At 39.8% G+C, this 20,670-nt stretch overlaps 1 protein-coding gene across 1 annotated transcript in view; it reads right to left on the bottom strand.

Moving 5' to 3' along the window:
- LOC125453572 (E3 ubiquitin-protein ligase TRIM62-like) overlaps positions 1-19,908 on the bottom strand; it is an 81,513-nt gene extending 61,605 nt beyond the window's left edge. The window contains exons 1-2 of the mRNA XM_048533338.2: positions 19,345-19,908; positions 4,770-4,865 (exon numbers count right to left, since the gene is read on the bottom strand). Coding sequence (XP_048389295.2) covers positions 4,770-4,865; positions 19,345-19,908 — 660 coding nt within the window. The remainder of the gene's footprint in view (positions 1-4,769; positions 4,866-19,344) is intronic.
- Between the last annotated feature and the right edge of the window lie 762 nt (positions 19,909-20,670).

The following is a 20,670-nucleotide window of genomic DNA, read 5'->3' on the forward strand; positions in this document are numbered from 1 at the left end:
TCTACTCACTGAAGTAAATATTGTTGGGTTGGCGATCAAATTCAGGTGTTTGGTTTATAAAGCAATGGAGTTAAATGGTGATAATGGCAATGAAAAAAAAAGATATTGAGCATTTTTATATTCATTTGTGGGATGTGGATATTGCTTGCTGGCCAGCAATTTTATTGTCCATTGCTTGTTGGTCTTGAGAAGGTGATGGTTAGATGCTTTCTTGAACTGCAGCCATCCAGATCCTGTACATTGACCCAGGATGCCTTTAGGGAGGGAATTCCAGGACTTTGACCCCTCGGCAGTGGTACTATATCTCTGAGTCAGGATGGTGAATGGCTTGGATGGGAACTTAAAGGTGGTGGGCTTCCCACATGTCTGCTGCCCTTATCCATTTGGAAGGTGCTGCCTAAGGATTGTTGGTGAACTTCTGCAGTGCATCTTGTAGATACGTACTCACTGCTGCTACTGAACATCAGTGGTGGAGGAAGTAGATGCTTATGGGTAGGGTACCAATCAAATGGGCTGCCTTATCCCAGATGGTGTCAAGATTCTTGGGTGTTGTTGGAGCTGCACCTACCCAGGTAAGTTGGGAGTATTCCATCACAGTCCTGACTTGTGCTTTGGACATGTCAGACAGACTGTGGGGAGATGAGGAGGTGACTTACCCACAGCTGTATTCCCAGCCGCTGACTTGCTGTTGTAGCCATTGTGTTTATGTGGCGAGTCCAGTTGACTTCCTGGTTATTGGTAACCCCCAAGGATGTTGATTATAGGGGTTCAATGATGATAACACTATTGAATGTCAAAGGGCAATAGTTAGATTGTCTCTTAAGTTCATTGATGAAGCAGGTGATAGTAGTTAAACCTAGGATGCTACACTGAGGAACTCTTACAGAGATGTTCTGGAACTGAGATTACTGACATCCAACAACCACTACCATCATCCTACGTGCCAGATAAGACTCTAGCTAGTGAAGAGTTTGCCTCCTGATCCCCAATTGGAGATTGACTCCAATTTTGCTGAGGATCCTTCATGCCACACTCAGTCAAATGCAACCTTGATGTCAAGGGCTGTCATTCTCACTTCACCTCTGGAATTCAGCTCTTTTGTCCAAGTTTGAACCAAGGCTGTAATAAGGTTAGGAGTTGGGTAGCCCGAGCAGAACCCAAACTGGGCATCACTGAGCAGGTTATTGCTGAGCAGGTGCTGCCTGATAGTACTATTGATGACATTTCCATCATTTTACTGACGATCGAGAGTAGGCTGATGGGGCAGTTATTGGCCAGGTTGGATTTGTCCTGCTTTTTGTGTACAAGACATTCCAGGACAATTTTCCACATTGTTGAGTAGATGCCAGTGTTGTAACTGTATTGGAACACGTTGGCTAGAGGAGCTGAAACTTCTGGAGCCCAAATCTTCAGCACTGTTGCTGGAATGTTGTAGATTTTTGCAATAACTAGGGCTTATAACCACTTCTTGATATCACGTGGACTGAACTGAATTGGCTGAGTATTGGTATCTATAATTGAGGGGACCACTGGATGAGGCCAAGGTGGACCATCGACTTGGCACTTCTGGCTGAGGATTCCTGCGATTGCTTCAGCTTTATCTTTTGCATTTATGTATTGTACTCTCCAATTATTGAGGATAGAGATTTTTGTAGACATTCCTCCTCCATCCAGTAGTTTAAATGTCCACCACCATTCTGAGATGCTGCTTGGCCTGCTGTGTTCATCCAGCCTCACATTTTATTATCTTGGAATCTCCAGCATCTGCAGTTCCCATTATCTCTGATACCATTCACAACCGCGTGTGTTAGTACTATAGAGCTTAGATCTTATCTGTCGGTTGTGGGATTGCTTATTCCTGTCAGAAAAGAAGGATCCAGACCAGAAACATCAGCCTTCCTGCTCCTCTGATGCTGCCTGGCCTACTGTATTCCTCCAGCTCCACACTTTGTTATCTCAGACTCCAACATCGACACTTCCTACAATCACTTGATGTAGGCAGGGTTTTTTGCCCCTGGTTTGGGTGTCCAGAACCAAAGGATGCAGGTTCAAAATACAACGAAGCCACTTAGTAACATGAGGAGAATTTTTTTTTAAACTCAGAAGATTGAGAATCCCAAAGGATTATGGAAGCTGCAGGCATTGCGTATGCCTATAGTGGATAATGACAATTTTCTGATTACCACTTATTTAAAGAGCTAGAAGGGGATCAAAGGCAAAAGGTATTGAAGTGTAAGATCAGCCATAATTGCAGTGTATGGTAGAATAGTCTGGACAGGCTGAATAGCCTACTTTTGTTCCTGTGTCCCTCTGTTCCTAACCTAGGTTTCTAAATGAGATAGCTTAAGTGGTAGAGAGTTCTATCCAGATTCCATAAAAGTCCCAGCAGATTGGAAGTATTCAAAAAAGGAGGAAGGGGGAAATCAAGAAACAGCAAGACAGTTAACCTGATACCAATAATTGACAAAGTAATGATTATTAAGCAAATCTTAACAATGCACTTAGAAGTGCACAGTATGGTTGGGACAGGTCAACATGGTTTTACAACATAGAAATCTATTTGATTGTTAGAGCTTTCTGATAGCGTAACCAGTAGAACACTTATAGGGCAACTAATGAATGCTGTATGTTTAGATTTCCAAAGGCATTTGATACATTTTAGAGTTTTTACAGCATTGAAAGGAACCCTTCAGCCCATCATGTCTAAATGGGTCATTAAACGTGCATCTAATCCCATTTTCAAGCCATGGCCCATAGCCCTGTATGCTATGGTGTTTCAGGTGTTCACCTAAACAGTTCTTAAATGCCTTGAGGGTGTTCTGCCTCTACCACCTTTTAGCCATGCATTCGCAACCCTCTGAGTGAAATTTTTTTTTTCTGTAAAATGCCCACTAAACCTCATGTTCTGTACCTTAGAACTGTGCCCCCTCGTTATTGCCCCCGCTACTACGGGGAGATGTTTCTTCATTGTCAACCTGGTTATGCCCCTCAGAATCTTGTATGTTTCAATCAGATGCCTACCCTGCTGTAAGGAAAACAACACCAGCCTGTCTAGATAACAAAGTATGAAGCTGGATGAACACAGCAGGCCAACCAGCATCTCAGGAGCACAAGCTTTTGTGCTCCTGAGATGCTGCTTGGTCTGCTGTGTTCATCCAGCCTCACACTTTGTTATCTTGGATTCTCCAGCATCTGCAGTTCCCATTACCCTGGCCTGTTTAGATTCTCTTCATAGCTGAAACATTTCAGCCTACGCATTCATCCTGGCTCATCTTTTCTGCACCCTGTCTACAACAATCACATCCTTCCTACAATGTGGCAAACAAGCTGCACACAATACTCCAGTTGTAGCTGAACAGTCATGATAAACAGTTGCATCATAACTCCTTCTTTTTGTATTCAATGCCTTGACTAATATAAGAAAGTATCCCATCTGCCTTCTTAACCACATTATCTACCTGCTGTACTCAAGGATCTATATACATGTACACCAGGTTCACTCTGATCCTTTGTGTTTCCTAAGGTCCCACACAAAAGATATCACAGAAGTACCTAATACACAAAAGGGTTGATGCAATTGTGGGTCATGGATTAGAATGGATAGAGAGTTAGTTAAAATTCAGGAAACAGAGAGTGGGGAAAAGTGGAGATTTCACAAGTTGGCAGACTATGAGAACTGAATGCTACAATTGTTAGTGTTGGAGCTTGAGTTAGTTACGATCTACAGTATACTAATGAATTTGTTAAAAAGACAGAGAATATTCTATCCAGGTTTGCTCACAATACAGATTTAGGTGAGATTATAAGCTTTGAGGTGAACACAAAGAAGCTGCAAAGATTTATAAATGGATTAAGCGAGTGGACAACAGGTTGCTGCTGGATTATATGATGTAAGGAAGTGAGAGATTGGTCACAAAAAGTGAAATATTTTTAAAAGGTGTGAAATTTATTTGTTGAAGTTCAGAAGGCGTTCCTCGTGCATTCATATAATAAACACAGTCAGCATGCAGGTATAAGGGGATCCATACAAGGATGAAGAAGCTTTATTACAATGGTTCCTGCATCTTCCTCTGAAGACAGTGTAGCTAAAGTTTGCTAGTTTGGCCCCTGGGGATGAGAGAATTGTCCCTATGGTTCAAGTAGGATAAATTGGGTCTATATTCTCTGGAATCTACAGGAATGAGAGATGATGACATCTAAATGTTCAAGATGATGAAGGGGCTTGATAGAGTAGATAATATCCTGGCTAGGAATTCCAGAGCAAGGCGATAGTTTCTGGATCAGGTTCCAATCACCTTGGACTGAGCCCAAGTTAAATTTCTTCACTCAAATAGTTGTAAATCTTTGGAATTCTCAAACCCAGATGTTTGTGAATAAACATTGAATATATTTAATCAGGATAGATAGACATTTATTCTCTGAAGACTTCAAGGGAAATGGGGAGCAGCTAGGAAAGTGGGGTTGAAGCCGAAGATCAGCTATGATAATATGGATGCCAGAGCAGGCTTAACAGGCCACATGGCCTTCTCTTGCTCCTAGTTCTTATGTTCATTCAAAAGTTGATAACAAATAAACCTCATTATCATTATCAGCTAAAGATTAGAGCCAATTATTATACCAAGTTTTTCAAATGGCACACAGCTTTTGCCACATCTTATTCATCACTGTAAATTTCTACACTGCCGTCTCATTTATACATTTAACTGTACTCTTTACACAAAAGCATTCTTTTCTTTAACCATATAATTAGCTTTTAAGATAAGACTTACTAATACATGGGAATTCAGTTCTCGAAGCCGTTTAACAGCTTCTTCTGTTTTGGTCCGCTTCTCATTAAGCTCCTTCAATTTTTCTGTGAAAGATAACTAATAAGACAAAAAAAGGAATTAATTAATGTACTCAGCGGTAACCTATTATTTATACAAGTCCTGCGAAGTATTATTTTGTGTCTCATCATAGGGCAAATTGCTTCATGGTAATGCTTTATGAAGTGCCCAGTCAAGGAAGAAATTTTGAAAAAAACATTCATGCAGTTGCTCAAACCTGGTTCTTTTAGCTCTTATAACAACCACATCCTGTAGCAAGTTATCTAAGTTCTCATTATGCCCAGGGGAACTGTCATGTTAGTCAACCATACTGATGAAGAAGGGTTTTCAGTGCTCGGTTCGCATTTTTTCTAAGTCTTAATTGTGATAAAGAGTCTTCAAAACTCAGAATGTGGAGGAGGGAAGGCAACTTAAGGAGAGATCAATTAATGTAAAGGCTTTAATGAGTCTTTCGTCAACACATTAGAGAAAAGCAAATAGCAACTTTCTAAACCATCTTGCTTACTGCGTATAGCTGACTCTAAAACTGGTGCTAGCAAGCTTCCTGAGAAGGTTTCACACACCAAACCAATTGCAGGAATGATACATCCATTAAGGGAATAAAGTAAGAGAAAAAATGAAAACCAATAACTCCAAACTATCTGGAATCAGAAGGAAGATGAATCTTTTTAAGTGATTTTAAACCGCTTTATTTCAACCCCTGAAACAATTGTAAGCAGTTGTAAAACAAAATGGATCAAAGCTTAGCTAATGCGGGCAAGGCAGTGAGGAAGATACCAAATTAATTTTCTATGGTATTATTTTGAAGTATCTGTCTAATCACCAATGTGACTATTATTCATATGGCTAATCTAATTGTTCTGCAAATCACCAGGAAAGTAAGCAGAGATTTATTTGAGTTATTCAGATCTGTTCCTGTTAATTTTGAATTTTACAATTTGATCAAAACTGTAATCATGGCACTGACCTAAATTAAGCCCAAAGCTGATTACATCCGCAGCATTGTGAGTCTTGATATTTTATTGCCACAATCAACTACTATAAAATTCATAGTAACATACAGTTAAAATATAATATATTTTGTAAAATCAGCTACTCTACTTTTAAAATAGAGACAGGAAGTCTTACAAAATGGATCCCAGAAATGACAGAATTACCCTTATGGATTCAGCTGGATTTGGAACCAGGCTTGTTTCAAGCAGATTATTTCTAGCAGAATCACAAAGAACCTTTTGGACGTTTCCACGAATAAACAAAAACTCATTGCCATTGGCCACTTTGGAGGTATGGATAGATTTTACTATCTCCCCAAAAACTTGACTGAATGAGAGCCATCCAAACTAATGGCTGTTACAACTAAAAAGTTAGTTACATAACATAAGAAGTTAAGAACTAAGTTAACCCTCTGAACCTGCTCTGCCATTCAATACAATCACGGCTGATCTCACCTTGTCCTTAATTTCAATTTCCCACCTGCTCTCAAACTCTGCAATTCATTACGAGTTCAAACTCCATCTCCTCCTTAAGTTTACTCAATGTTTAGGCATCTACTGTACTCTGAGGGAGTGAGTTTCTCAATTCACAACCCTTTGAGAGAGGTAATTTCTTCTTATCTCTGTTTTTAATCTGCAACCTCTAAAAATAATGCAAGTTAGTTTCAGTCAATTACATTGGTGAAGTCTATGCTCCAGAGCTGAGTTCCCTCAATATTTAATATGGAAACATAATTGGATAATTTGGAAAAAATCTGTGTTTAAGTTTTCAATCACTGAAGAAGTCTGGCTATGAACACCAATTTGGTACAGAAATCTTAGGAGAATCACCTGAACAACTGCGATTATGCTGAACCAGGCTACCAAAGCCACCTGCAATGCCATAAAATTAAAACAATGGCATCATCATTTCTCCCAGGACCGAGCATGCTCAGTGCAATTTTGGGAGTAACATTCAACAATTCAACAACAAAAGGCACCACAGGTACTACAGCCATAGAGTCATTGGGTCATACAGCACGGAAACAGACTGGTCCAATTAGTTCACACCAACCATGCCCCCAAACAAAACTAGGCCCAATTGTCCACATTTGGCCCTTATACCTCCAAAACTTTCCTATTCATGTACTTATCCAAATGTCTTTTAAATGTTGCAGCCGTACCCGCATCCACCATTTTCTCTGGCAATTCATTCCACACACAAACCGCTCGATGTGTAAAAATGTTGATCTTATATACTTTTTAAAACTTTCTCCTCTCACCTTAAAAATATGGCCCCTAGTTTTGAACTCTCCCACTTTAGGGAAAAGACTTTAGCTATCCACTTTATCTTTGTCTGTCATGATTTTATAAACCCTTGTAAGATCACCCTTCAATCTCCTACTCTCCAGTGAAAAAGGTCCCAGCCTACCCAGCACATTTTTCTAACTCAAATCCTCCATCCCCGGCAACATCCTTGTAAGTCTCTTCAAAACCCTCTCCAGTTTAATAATATCCTGCTATGCACGGCATTCAGAACAGCACAAAGTACCCAAAAGAGGCCTCATCAACTTCCAGTACAACCTAAACATGATGTCCCAACTCTTACACTCAAAGGTCTGAGCAATGAAGGCAAGTATACTGAATGCTTTCACAACCATCCTGTCAAACTATGACGCAAATTTCAAAGATTTATGTCCTTGAACCTTTAGTTCTCTGTGGTCTGTAACACTATCCAGGGCTTTACCTTTAATTGTATAAGTCCTGTCCTTGTTTGTATTACCAAAATGCAATACCTTGCATTTATCCAAATTAAACTCCATCTGCCACTCCTCAGCTCATTGACCCAATACTGTCCACTATACTACCAATTTTGGTATGATCCACAAGCTTACTAACCATGCCGCTTATGTTCTCATCCAGATCATTTATATAAATGACAAACAAAAGTGGACCCAGAATGGATCCCTGTGGAACATCATTGGTCACAGGACTCGAGCCCAAAAATCAACCCTCCAGCACCATCCTCTGTCTCCTACCATCAAGCCAATTTTGTATCTAATTGACAAACTCTCTTTGAATGTCATGTGACCTAACTTTACTAGTCAGTCTACCATGCAGAGCCCTGTCGAAGGTTTTACTAAAGTCTATGTTTACTTCCTCAAAAACCTCAATCAAGTTTGTGAGACGCAATTTCCCTTGCACAAAACCATGTTGAATATCCCTAATCAGTCCTTGCTTCTCCAAATACATGTAAATCCTGTCTTTCAGAATCACCCCCAACAACTTACCCACTACTGATGTCAGGTTCACAGGTCTACAGTTCCAAGGCTTCTCCTTACAGCCTTTCTTAAGTAAAGGCGCAGCATTAGCCACCCTTCAGTCCTCCAATACCTCACCCATGGTTATAGATGAGACAAATATTTCTGAGAGTGCCGCGGAATTTCCTCCCGAACTTCTCACAATGTCCTGGGATACATTTGATCAGGTCTCAGAGATTTATCTACCTTTAAATTTTCTCAGATCTCCAGCACTTCCACGTCTGTAATGTGATCTATTTTCAAAACATCAATGTTTAGCTCTCTGAGTTCTCTAGCCTCCATTTCTTTCTCCACAATAAACACTGACACAAAATATTCATTTAGTATCTCTCCTATCTCCGAGGTTCAACACATAGATGACCTCATTGATTTTTAAAGGGCCCTATTCTCTCTGTAGTTGCTCTTTCGCTGTTAATATATATGTAGAATCTCTTTGGATTATCTTTAACCTTATCTGACAATGTAATCTCATATCGCCTCTTTGCCCCCTCTTAAGAATGCCCCTACACTCTTTGTACTCTTCAAGAGATTCATTTGATTATAGTTGTCTATATCTACTATACAATTCTTTCTTATTTTTGACTAGAATCTCAATATCTTTATTCATCCATTGTACCCTACTCTAACAGGAACATAATGCCTCTGATCTCTTGTTATCGTGCTTTTGAAAGCCTCTCACTTGTCAGTCATCCTTTTACCTGCGAACAGCCTACTGAAATCAATTTTTGAAAATTCTCGTCTCATACTATTAAAATTTGTCTTTTTCTAATTAAGAACATTAACTTTTATGGAAGGCTTATCCTTTTCCATAACTATTTTAAAACTAATAGAATTATGATCACTAATCCCAAAATGAGTCAACACTTGAAGCAATTGCCCTGCCTTATTTCCCTTTTTAAATCTGACTTCAAGTTTCAACCCCCTTCACTTTTGAATGGGGATCTTCAAACAAACTAGGCCTGATAACAATGAATGAACTAATGGTTACATGCATACATAACATTCAAATCCATATTTAGTTAATAATTTAACCACTTTTTACATAAGTAACTTTCAGCAACAGGTATGCAATGAACTAACTTCTGATCTTGTTGAAAGCATTACGCTATGCTGCTGGTTATTTTTTAAATTGAAACACTTGAAAACCAGAAGAAGGGCTATATACAAGCTTACATAAATTCTTAGTTTACAAATTGTCAGAAATCACACCTAGTCTGGGTTATATACGTGATTGTGACTCTATCAGAAGTAGGAAACTCAGTTGGTCATTAGGATCCAGTTTTCTATCCAAAGCAAGCTGGTCAGGTTATTTACTCTAGTCTCAAAACTTCTATTATTTAGTAATTTATTTTTAAAAATATAACCAGATGCCTTGGCCACAGACTCCTGCCCTGCATGGCCAAATCCTAAACATTGGCTTGACAGTGGTTTTGGACGTACTCTTTAACAGAACATCAGTGTCCTGGTTAGGCTAGTATTCACTGCCCATTCCTATTTTCTTTGAGAATACAATGATGAGCTACCTTTTTGAACTGCTGCAGTCCACCTGGTGTTTGCTCCACAACAATGATGTAAAGAAGGGAATCCCAGGATGTTGACGCAGTGACAATGAAGGAGCAGCAATATTGTTCCAAGTCGGGATAATGTGTGGCTGGGTGGGAATTTGCAGGGTTTAGTGTTCCTATACATCCTCTGCCCTAGTCCTTTAGGTATTGGAGCTCACAGATTTAGAAAGTGCTGTTGAAGGAAGCTTGTTAAGTTGCAACTGTGTATCTTGTATATTGTATGTACTGCCACCAATGTGCATCAGTGATGGAGGAAGTGAATATTTAAGGTGACAGACAGTATGTTGATCAAGCAGGCTGCTTTGTCCTAGGTGGTGCCAAATTTGAGTGTTGTTGGATTCATGCAGGGAAGTGGAGAGTAATCTATTGCACCCTTGACTTCTATCTTGCATATGGTGGATAGGCTTAGCATGGTGTGCTGGCACAATGGTTAGCACTGCTGCCTTACAGCAACAGGGGCAAAGTTCAATTCTATCCTTTCACTGTCTGTGTGGAGTTTGCACATTCTCTGTGTCTGCATGGGTTTTCCCCGGGTGCTTGTTTTCCTTCTTTGGTCCAAAGATGTGCAGCTTAGGTCAATTACCATGTTAAATTATCCGTAGTGTCCAGGGATATGCAAGCTAAATGGATTATCCATAGTAAATGTCTACCTGCATTGTACTGATTCTATGATTCTGTCTCAGTTACATGCTGAGTCACCCTCTACTGATTCTCCAGCCTCTGACCTGCTCTTGTAGTCATGGTAATTCTTTGCTTCATTTATCAAAGTTTCTTATCAATGGCAATTCCAAGCTGTTGAGTTAGTGAGCCTGTGTGTAAAAGAGTCTGGGATTTAGTCCAGGCTACTATGCCAGTTTTTTTACACCTGGCTTGCAACTTGCACGTTCACTACTTGCCCCAAGTATAAATTAGAATTTTCAGAAATTAAGACCTGAAAAATTAGAAGTAAAAAGGGGCAACTCAATTTGTTTGGCATAGTTTACATGATCACCCAAAGTCAAAATTCATTCCATTGATTCAAAAGATTAGTTTCAACAGTCACCCTGGCAACTAATGTGGGCAAATACTTACAGCAAGCTGTAAAGACCTTATGCCCTTGGGGATTTCTGCAGCAAAGCATGACGCTGGTAGCTATTGAGAAATTGTTTTGAAATAAAACGTATAATGGTAGAGGTTAATTATTAGTCGGAGTGATTTATGTCAGTTAGTAACCATTTAGTTGTAACAGATTTATGATCATTAGCTATGTGAATATGAAAGAATATTAAAAAGTATGAATAGATTTGGATATAACAGTGATAAATACTTTATTTGCACCAGCTGCTGTGCTTTTATGTATTAGCATGTAAAAATATACAAAACTACTGTAGTGATTGTAATGAGGGTCAGCCTTGTTCATGTCATAGAATATAAGTTCCCTGATTGGGGTTGCTAAGCTGATGCATTCAAGGAGCGCTGGCTAATAGATGTAAACAAGAATGTTAAACATCTTGATCACTCTGGGAGGTGGCTCTGAGGGTGCCAAAGTACTATGCATGTGTAAATAAAGGGCGACTTAGTGACGGGGTACCACCCTCTGTGGAGTTGCTTCAGTGGTGACGAAAGAAAACAAACTGTCCTGAAGAAATTCGCTCACAGCAGACAACTTTGAATTGGGGTAAACATTTTTGGCATATTGCTGTTATTTGGGAAGCCAGACTCATTTGATGTTGCAGTCAAAGACTGGGCCCATGTGGAAAAAATGCACAATTTTTTCCAGGCAAATGACATTGTGACAGACGAAAAGCAAAGAGTAATTCTGAGAGTTGGATTTTTTTCTGGGCAAATGGCATTGAGGCAGATGAAAAGCAATGAATAGTTCACCTGACAGCTTGCGGACCTGCAGCCAGGTTGGTTATTAGGAGGGACTTTTGATCAGCACACAGCAAAACCCCAAAACAAGGCCAAACCTCAGACAAATAGTTAACATTTCCTTCAGAATCCCGGCCAGCAGGCCATTGTAGTTTCTGTCAGTACTCAGACTTGTGAGCAAAAGAGTACGACTAGACCTGAATTCAGGAACAGAAATCATGAGCTGGTATCCCAGAGAGTGCATACCCTGGAAAGCCCACCTACGTCTGACTTGGAACAGTTAAATTGTTTAGCAACATCCAAATCACAACCAATCAAAATAACCATTGGGTTAAATGGTCACCGTAGAGTACAGAATTTTATTAAGAGGAGCAAGAGTGATTGTCCCAAGTAACGTTGCTGCCAGACATAGGTTGAACTTCACCAGGGCCATACAAAAAGATGATGATGTTGGTGACAAGTTATGTCTGGTGGCCAGGTTTGGAAGCGGACATAGCCATGTTGGTGGGGCAGTGCCCAGAGTATCAAAAAGGACAAAAATTACTGCCAGTGTTCTGCCTCACCACCCCCACCCCCTTTCATATGAACGGCCAGGTAAACCCTCCGCTCAGATACATGTTAACAAGCCAGCCCTTTCAAGGGCTCAACGTTCTTAGTCATTGTGGACACCCACTCAAAGCATGTGGGCAGACATAGAGTTAACTCATCAAACATGGGGATGGTGAAAGAAAAGCTACAAGCACTTTTTGCTATCCCCCAGAAGCAGTGGTCACAGACGATGGGCCATCATTTACCAGCAGGGAATTTGAGTATTTCCTGAAGCCGAATGGCATTTAGCTGATAAGGACAGCTCCACACCATCAATCATCCAAAGATCTGGCAGAATGAGCAGTCCAAACTGTCCTGGTTCTTATTTAATTATAGGACCACCCCTCAGCAACTATGGGGATAGCTCCAGCAGAGTTGCTAAAAGGAAGAACTCCACACCAAGTTAAATCTGACCTTCTTGGGCCTGTTGGGGGAAAGGCAAAGCAGCATCAGGAATGTCAACGCCAGCTGCAAAACTCGCCTAAACAAGAGAGACAGTTTACTTCAAGGGATGAAGTTTGGTACTAAACCACAAAAATGACCCTACATAGCTAGGAGGCATGCTCGACACAAGGTCATGTCCCATGACGCCTAAACTTCAGGTAGGTGTGGCTGTCATGAACAAGGATATGGACCACATGAAAGCTGCATCTTCACACACCAGACAGAAGCAAAACATTCCCGGCCCCTCAAAACAACCAGAAAGGCTGTCAGAACACTCAAGTTCTCCTCCTCCATCAAAGAAACCACAGGTTCTGAGATGGATACGGTGGATGTTGCAGCCCCATTGCTTTTATTGCCTGAAGAGGAGTATGAATTTCTTCTGAGATGCTCCAGGCGCGAGAGATGGGCTATGGTCCAGTACACATCACCCATATCCAAGAACTGGGCCCAGCGTGTAAACACCTCATGAGAGGCTACAAGGGAAGGAACAACCATACATCGCCGGACATAGCGGAGGAAGGATGCCGTGGTTATAATGAGGTCAGTCAGGTGCACCTCATAGACTGTGAGTTCTCTGATTAAGGCTGTTAACCTGGTCCAATGAGGGAGCCCTGACTGACAGATACAAACAGGATGTCAGAGGTTCTGTTCACTCTGAGAGCCAGTTCTCAGGAAGCCAGACCAGTGTCAAGTATTATGCACATGTAAATAAAGGGTGACTTGGTAACAGGATAGCAGTCTCTGCCGGAGTTACTTCAACCACAAAGACTATCTTCTTTTCCAGACATTTTGTTGGATAATGACAAAATTTTCTTCAACATGCTAAGTAGCATTAGTGAAACTGTGGCCAATTAGCCCAGGATCTGAACCACGAGGCTTAAAAGCAGAATGGGCATCTTTGAGCAGCCAGACCAATGGAACTTTCAGGACAGGTCACAAACAAAGATCAAGACAAAGGCAGGCAAACACAAACCCATGACCTGCCCTGGAAAACAAGGCTGGCTTCTGTATTGGAGTATGAGGAGCAGACTTACCAGAGCCCAGATTCCTGCCACAGGCCATGTATGGACAATGGGGCAAGCCCTTGCCACGTACAGGGATGGCTGTCGAAGACAACCCTCATGTCTTTTATATATGACATCAAGGATTCCACTGGATGCTTTGACCTTGATCTGGAAGATTGATTGGCTGAGGGCCAGAGAACATTTTGCACGGATGCATCAGGGTGGGATAAAGAAACACACCCGGCGTCCGTTCCCTCAGTAAAGGCTTGGCTTGGCCCAGAAGCAGAGCTTGACTACTCGGAAAGAAAGAGAGAGAAGACAACCACATGCGAGACCAATCTTTATCAAGTTCATCAGAGTTGGCTACACAACCTGACCAAGTTGACCAAGTACCTGGTCCTAGTCTGGCAACCAGTAGTAGTTTACATAAGGATTGTAGCCAAGATCTAACATTGCAATTGGTAGAATGTAAAAATTGGGAATTTTGAAAGATTATAAATAATATCAAGCCATATGGTTGCTTTCACATCTTTAATGTACGTTGCTGATAAAATTGCATTGAATTGCAAGTTACCTCTGACCATTTTTTTTGGCTCACAAGTATAATACTCGGGTAAAAATTCATTTATGTAGAAGCTGGAAGTGACCAAAGCACAGACAAGACCATAAGTTAAAATTTGATGCTAGCTCAATTAGAAAGAACATTTGCATATAAAAGATGTAGAAAACAGGAATTCATTCCGTCAAAAGCTATGGATGCTGTTTAAGTTAAAACTTTCAAGACGAAGTCGATAGATTTTTGTTGGGTAAGGACCTCAACAGATATGGAAAAACAATTGTTAAATGAAGTTGATGAAATTCTACACAAGTCCATTTGATCACAACAATCATTTTCTTCCAAATTTGCTCTTGACAAAGCATCCAATGTAACATTGTCTTTCTCCTGTGATGGGAATTATCTTCATTTTATTCAACTATAGTATTAAACTCCAATAAAAGTCTCATGTTTTTATTCAGCAAACTTTTGATTAACTAGCATCTATGATACCAGGAGTGTTCCAGTGGATCAAATATTCTGGATAATCATAAAGTACCCATAAGAGTAGTGAACTCTCAACAAGCAAAACTTCGAGACCCAAACATGCCTCAAAAATACTTCCCAAGAACACCAACGCACCTCTTAAAAATCAGTGTAAAAACACACAGTAAGTAAGAGAAACATAATGCATGGAGGGTATACATATCACTGTTACATTTTGGTTACAGTATAAACACACAGATAGCATGGTCAACTGCTGTATTTGAAGTATACAATTTCTGCTTGTTTATCAAGAGTGCCAGTTGATTAAGGTGCCAATTAAAACAAAGTTTGCTGTATTGAAACATTCCGTGGAGGTTCGAGGATTATGATCCGCATTAATGATTCTCAGCAGGATGTTGGATTTGTAGACTTCAGAGGTTTCATTGTGGCAGAGCCAAAATCAGGCTTAGTGTTTCTTTCTCCACGGTTAAGTATTTATGTTGATACACCGTTAATTTGCATGAAAAAGATTAACTGGTCATTCGATTCACATCTTGTTTTCCTGTAATAAACCTGCAGCCACATCAATGTCAAGATAACAAAGTGTGGAGCTGGATGAACACAGCAGGCCCAGCAGCAACTTAGGAGCACAAAAGCTGATGTTTCGGGCCTACACCCTTCATCAGAGAGGACCCTTTTCTGATGAAGGGTCTAGGCCCAAAACGTCAGCTTTTGTGCTCCTAAGTTGCTGCTTGGCCTGCTGTGTTCATCCAGCTCCACACTTTGTTATCTTGGATTCTCCAGCATGTGCAGTTCCCATTATCTCTAGCCACATCAATGTCATTGAGATCAACAGTCAGTTCAAATGGCTTATCATGTTTTGGGGCTGATAGACGCATGCAGCAATAAATACAGCTTTAAAGTTGTCAAAGGCACTCTGACATTCTTTTGTCCATTTAAATTTCATGATTTTCTTTAACATGCTTGTCAAAGGAAACACTAAAGTGCTGAAATTCAAATTGAACTGCAAGAAAGATCCAAAATAGCCCTGATGTTTTGCTTCTTGGGGCACTACTTAACTTCATCCTATAGTTTGGTCCAAATAAGTCGCTTTGGCAAATTCACTGTTAATAAGGTTCATGACCAAATTCACGTTAGTAACCAGTTAAAATTTGCTCGTGTTCTAAATGTTCTTTCAAAGCTTAGCTCAGCAAACTCATTGTCAATATGTAGAACACATTTGCATAACTTTGTTGGTTAATCATTAAATGGTTGCTGGTGCATTTTTCATTTCAAATGGTGTGACTTTACATTGATAACACCCAGTTGGTGTTTACAAAGGCTGATTTTTCTTTGGCTGTTTCAGTCAATGAAGCTTGCCAATTTCCTTTTAAGAAGTTAATTCTGCAACCAGCTATGCCTGTCTAATGCTTATATTACAAACCTCTAATCATGGAATTGAACATCACTTCACCTTTGTTAAAACATTGACTCTATAATAATTAATACTTAATATTTTTTGTGCAGAGTACTCCCAGTTGCGGTTTTTGATGCAATGACAATATATGAGCTCCAGCTACTTGGACTCAGTTCAGTGATATCATTGTCCATCATGAATTTACCTTCTTCCCCCACAAGCTAACGTCACCACATCTCTATATATTCCTGACCAACAAAAATGTTTTATTATTTTAATTGGAGTTTTGCAAATACTTATGCGACCTACCATTAGGTACCGCTTGATAACCTGCTGCCTCATGACAAATGAGCAATTAGGAATTTGGTTAACTAGGTGAGTTCCAGCCAGTTCAGAAAATGCATGTGCAGGACTTTAAATCCTGAGATAATTACTTCTTTAATATTTTTTTAAAATCCAACTGCTCTCCAGGAAAACACCAGTCAATTACGTATATCTAGAATAAAAAGCTAGTATCAGTTATGGTGACCAAGTAACTCTTAGCATGTTGTAAGACTGATTTGGTTCATGTATGCGTCATGGTAAAGAATTTCTGGCACTCTTACCTGAACTGACCAATATGTGACTACAGGCTATAATAATGTGGTTGACTCTTAGCTGTCCTTGAAAATGGCTTTCTAAGCCAGCTAAAGACAACTGGGGATGATCAATTCATACTAGTGATGCCTACATGCACGAATGAATAAACAAAAAGAAATTACTTCACAGCTATCTTGATATCAAAATTTTGGGATAATTATAAGGTTTAAAAGACTGGTCTTTCTGACTTTAAAAGCAAATTTACCAAGGCAGTGGTGCATAACATGAAGGTGCTATAAGCAATTAAGAAGACAAATGATATTTGGCCTTCATTGCTAGAGGACTAGAGTAGAATAATAATGACGTTTTATTTCAATTGTTTCAAATGTTGGTGAGGTCACAACTGGGAGTACTCTGCACAATTTTGTCCGCCTTTCCTTGAAGAGAATTTAGCATAGAGGAAGAGCAACAAGGATTCATCTCTCTGATTCTTGGGATGACAGATTGTCCTATGAGGAGACCGATGATGTATTCACTGGAGTTTATAAGCATGAGAAGTGATTGTATTGAAACATATATAATTCTTTCAGGCCTCGCCAGGGTAGACCAGGAATGTCTATAATCAGGGACAATGTCTCAGAATAAAGGGCAGGCCATTTCAGGTTGAGATGCCAAGAAATTTGTTCAATCAAGGGTAACAAATCTTTTGGGAATCTCTACCTCACAGGTCTTGGAGACTCGGTTATCAAGTATATTCAATACAGAAATTAGTAAATTTCTAGATATTAATGGCATCAAGGAACATGGGAATTGTGCAGGAAAGTGGCATTGAGGTAGAAAATCAGCCATGATCTAGTTGAACGGTAGGGCATGCTTGAGGGTTCTAAAGGCCTGATCCTGCTCTGATTTTCTATGTTCTTTTAAGTCAACCTTTGAAGCCTCAAATATCCCTCCAAAATGGGATTCATTTTATGCATTGAGTATAAACAATGGGCAGCTCTTAAATGCCCATGCAAATTCACAACACAAACAATATTGGCTCTTTAAACTCTTACACTCAGTTATAAGGTGGAGCATGAACTGACGTGATGAAAAATTCCCATATTTCATAACTGAAAACAGTCAACTTATATGCCATGGATCTACAAAATCATGATCTTTGGGTCCAGAAAATTGGGACATTTTAAATACTGTGATTTACAATAAATATGAATTTAAGTCAACTTTACAAACAATTGATCAAAACTTCCTCCCCCTGCTTTGGTTAGTATTGGTAGTGACATTGCTTCTGTCCAAACCTGATAGAATGTGATCAGAGATAATGGGAACTACAGATGCTGGAGAATCCGAGATAACAAAGTGCGGAGCTGGATGAACACAGCAGGCCAAGCAGTATCTCAGGACCACAAAAGCTGGCGTTTTGGGCCTAGACCTCTGATAGAATGTGAGTTTTGTGGGTCAGGACATGAGCATGATTCACTATTAATAACCTTCATATCACCTCCAGAGAAGGAGACAGTATTTTCCTTTCTGGTTTCTATTATATACAGCTTTCCCACATCAGACCCTCCAATCTAAAAGTATTCAGGGCTCACTGGTGATATCTTCCAATGCTCCAGAAAATGGATTTCCTTCGGTCACGAGAGAAAAGTAAGATTTAAAGGTTGCTTATTCCTATTTCCATGGAAAATGTTTACTTTTATCTACTAAATGTGAAATGAGTCACTTCCATTTCATGATATCCCTAGAAATCTTAAGTCAACATCAATGTCTCTTTTTCCTCCCTACAGCATTCACAGAAGCAAATTTTCTCAGGAACCATGGAGAGAACTCTTGTGACAATTCATTTGTATTTTTGCTACCAACTTGATGTCACAGTGGAAACTTGGTTCTGACCTCAGTTTGCATTTTGCTTAAACCAGCAATTCCATTCATTATTAAAGTCAAAATATCTGACAGCTTAAGAAAAGTCCTACAACCTTTGAAAATATCCTTACATTGAGGACAAATGAAGGCCCTGTTCTTCAGTAGTCTATGAGCCCCATTCACTCACACATTCTTCCTGGACACAACCAATCCAAAGGTCCTATAGCTATTGATAGCAGAGCTCTGCTCAGGCAGCAATGAAATCATCACAAATTCCCAAAGGTGGCATCACAAAATGAAGATCCCTCAGAAGTATACATAAAGAAAAAAATTGAGACTCTTGTAGTAGTGTTGTTGCTTCTGGGCCAAAAGATCTGAGTTCAAGCTTCACTGCTCCAGAGGTTTGTCATAATAGATTGATTAAAATACAGACAACCCCCCCCCCCCCAACCACCACCTCACCTACCCCACCTCCCAGCAGTTTTGAAGAGAAACTCTGCAGGAACCAACCACAGGCAGTCTTCATGGAGTTGCGAGCAAGTCCCAGCAGAGCCGTTACCCCCTCATTTGCTTTCCAATGGTAATTACTGCCTTGCTTTCATGATTGCTGACGAGACATCAGTGCTGCCACCGACATCCTGCCTTCGACAAGATACCCACTTGTGGTAATAGAAAACTGATCTGGTTATCCTACATTTCATTCCCAGTCTCAGCTTCAAACCTACTTTCTGGAAATGATTAGATAATCCTGCCTTATAACATCTGACCTAGGTTCTCAGGCAAAAACTGAGAAAAAAAATACATCTCACATACTGCTTGAATAATCTAATGTCAACATAGATGCTCAAACCTATCACCCATAGGTATTATTTGAGGTTAATTCATCTTCACCTGGATTTCACATTTTGCTTCTTCTGTGGTCAAGATCAAGTGCTTCTTGTGCTTCCCTATAATACTACAAAGACTGCAAATACTTGCACGATCTTGTTTGCAATAGAGCTTGAGAGTTTCTTTGTGTTCTACACACTTTCGCAAAGTTCTTGCTTCTGTCGGGTCAACCAAAACATGATCTTTTAACGATGGCTTCTCGCTGTGTGGGCGAAGATGCGTTACGCAGAAGAAAGTTTCACATTGGATACAGCTCATTGCAGCCGGTACATCTTCCTCAAAGCAGTAGTCACAGACAGTTCTCCTTTCCTGGCATTTCGACAATTTTTCAACATCTTCAGCCAGTTTACTATTTTTAAGCAGCCTTGGCTTTTCAGCAAATTCAACATGACATTCAGGACACATATAATTGTCATCTGGTGTCTTGTGCTTCAGGTGATCTTGAATGCATCTCAGGCAGAAACTATGGCTACAAGTAAGAGTTATCGGGTATGTGAATATCTGCAGACAGATAGAACAAGTAATTTCATCCTTGGAGCTATCAACAGGTTTAATGTAACCAGCCATTATGACCCTGTACTAAAATCGAGAGTGATCAATCATTTATATGAACGTGGGTTCTTCCACTTCTTTTTAACATCATTACTTTAATAAAGTGTGTCAGATAAGTCATACGCCAGCTGATATTCCTTAATAATTGCAATGATTACTTTCTTGGCTTTAAAAGTTTTATGTTGTATAAAACATCAAAACAATGGTTTAGCTACTTTGTTCCAAATTTATTGGTATAGTCTGCACGTCTTTCTCCAATTAGATACTGTCAGCAGTTGGAAGATTGAACATTATAAATACTTAATACTTACTTTAATTGAATTATATTTAATTGATATGAAATAGGATCCTTTTGTGTTGATTATGCAATTTCTAAAACATAACCGGATGTAGTTAAATTGAATAATGAGACAAAGGGACAAAGGCATTGGACAACTGTACAAAGAAAATTTGTTATTATTAAATCATTGCTCTTGTGAAATGAATAACTTCTATTCCAGTCAAGAAATTTGTGCTTGATATGTTGCAAAGTGCATTGGTGCATGAAATGTTTCAAGAGTATATGTTGGTGGGGGTTTAACTCGATCAACACCAGAAGTACAAACAGGCAGGTACATGAAAACTCCTCATTAGTCTCTCCTGAGTTAGATGATCTCAGCAAGGTGATCAAATGGTACTACAACGAGACTAATTGGGGTAGCTAAGGACAGGAAAAAATCCTCCTGTTAACTATCCATTGACAGTGATTGTTGTTACTGCATACAACCAATTGATCTA

This window comes from Stegostoma tigrinum, chromosome 6, assembly GCF_030684315.1.
Source record: "Stegostoma tigrinum isolate sSteTig4 chromosome 6, sSteTig4.hap1, whole genome shotgun sequence".
Classification (NCBI taxonomy): Eukaryota; Metazoa; Chordata; class Chondrichthyes; order Orectolobiformes; family Stegostomatidae; genus Stegostoma; species Stegostoma tigrinum.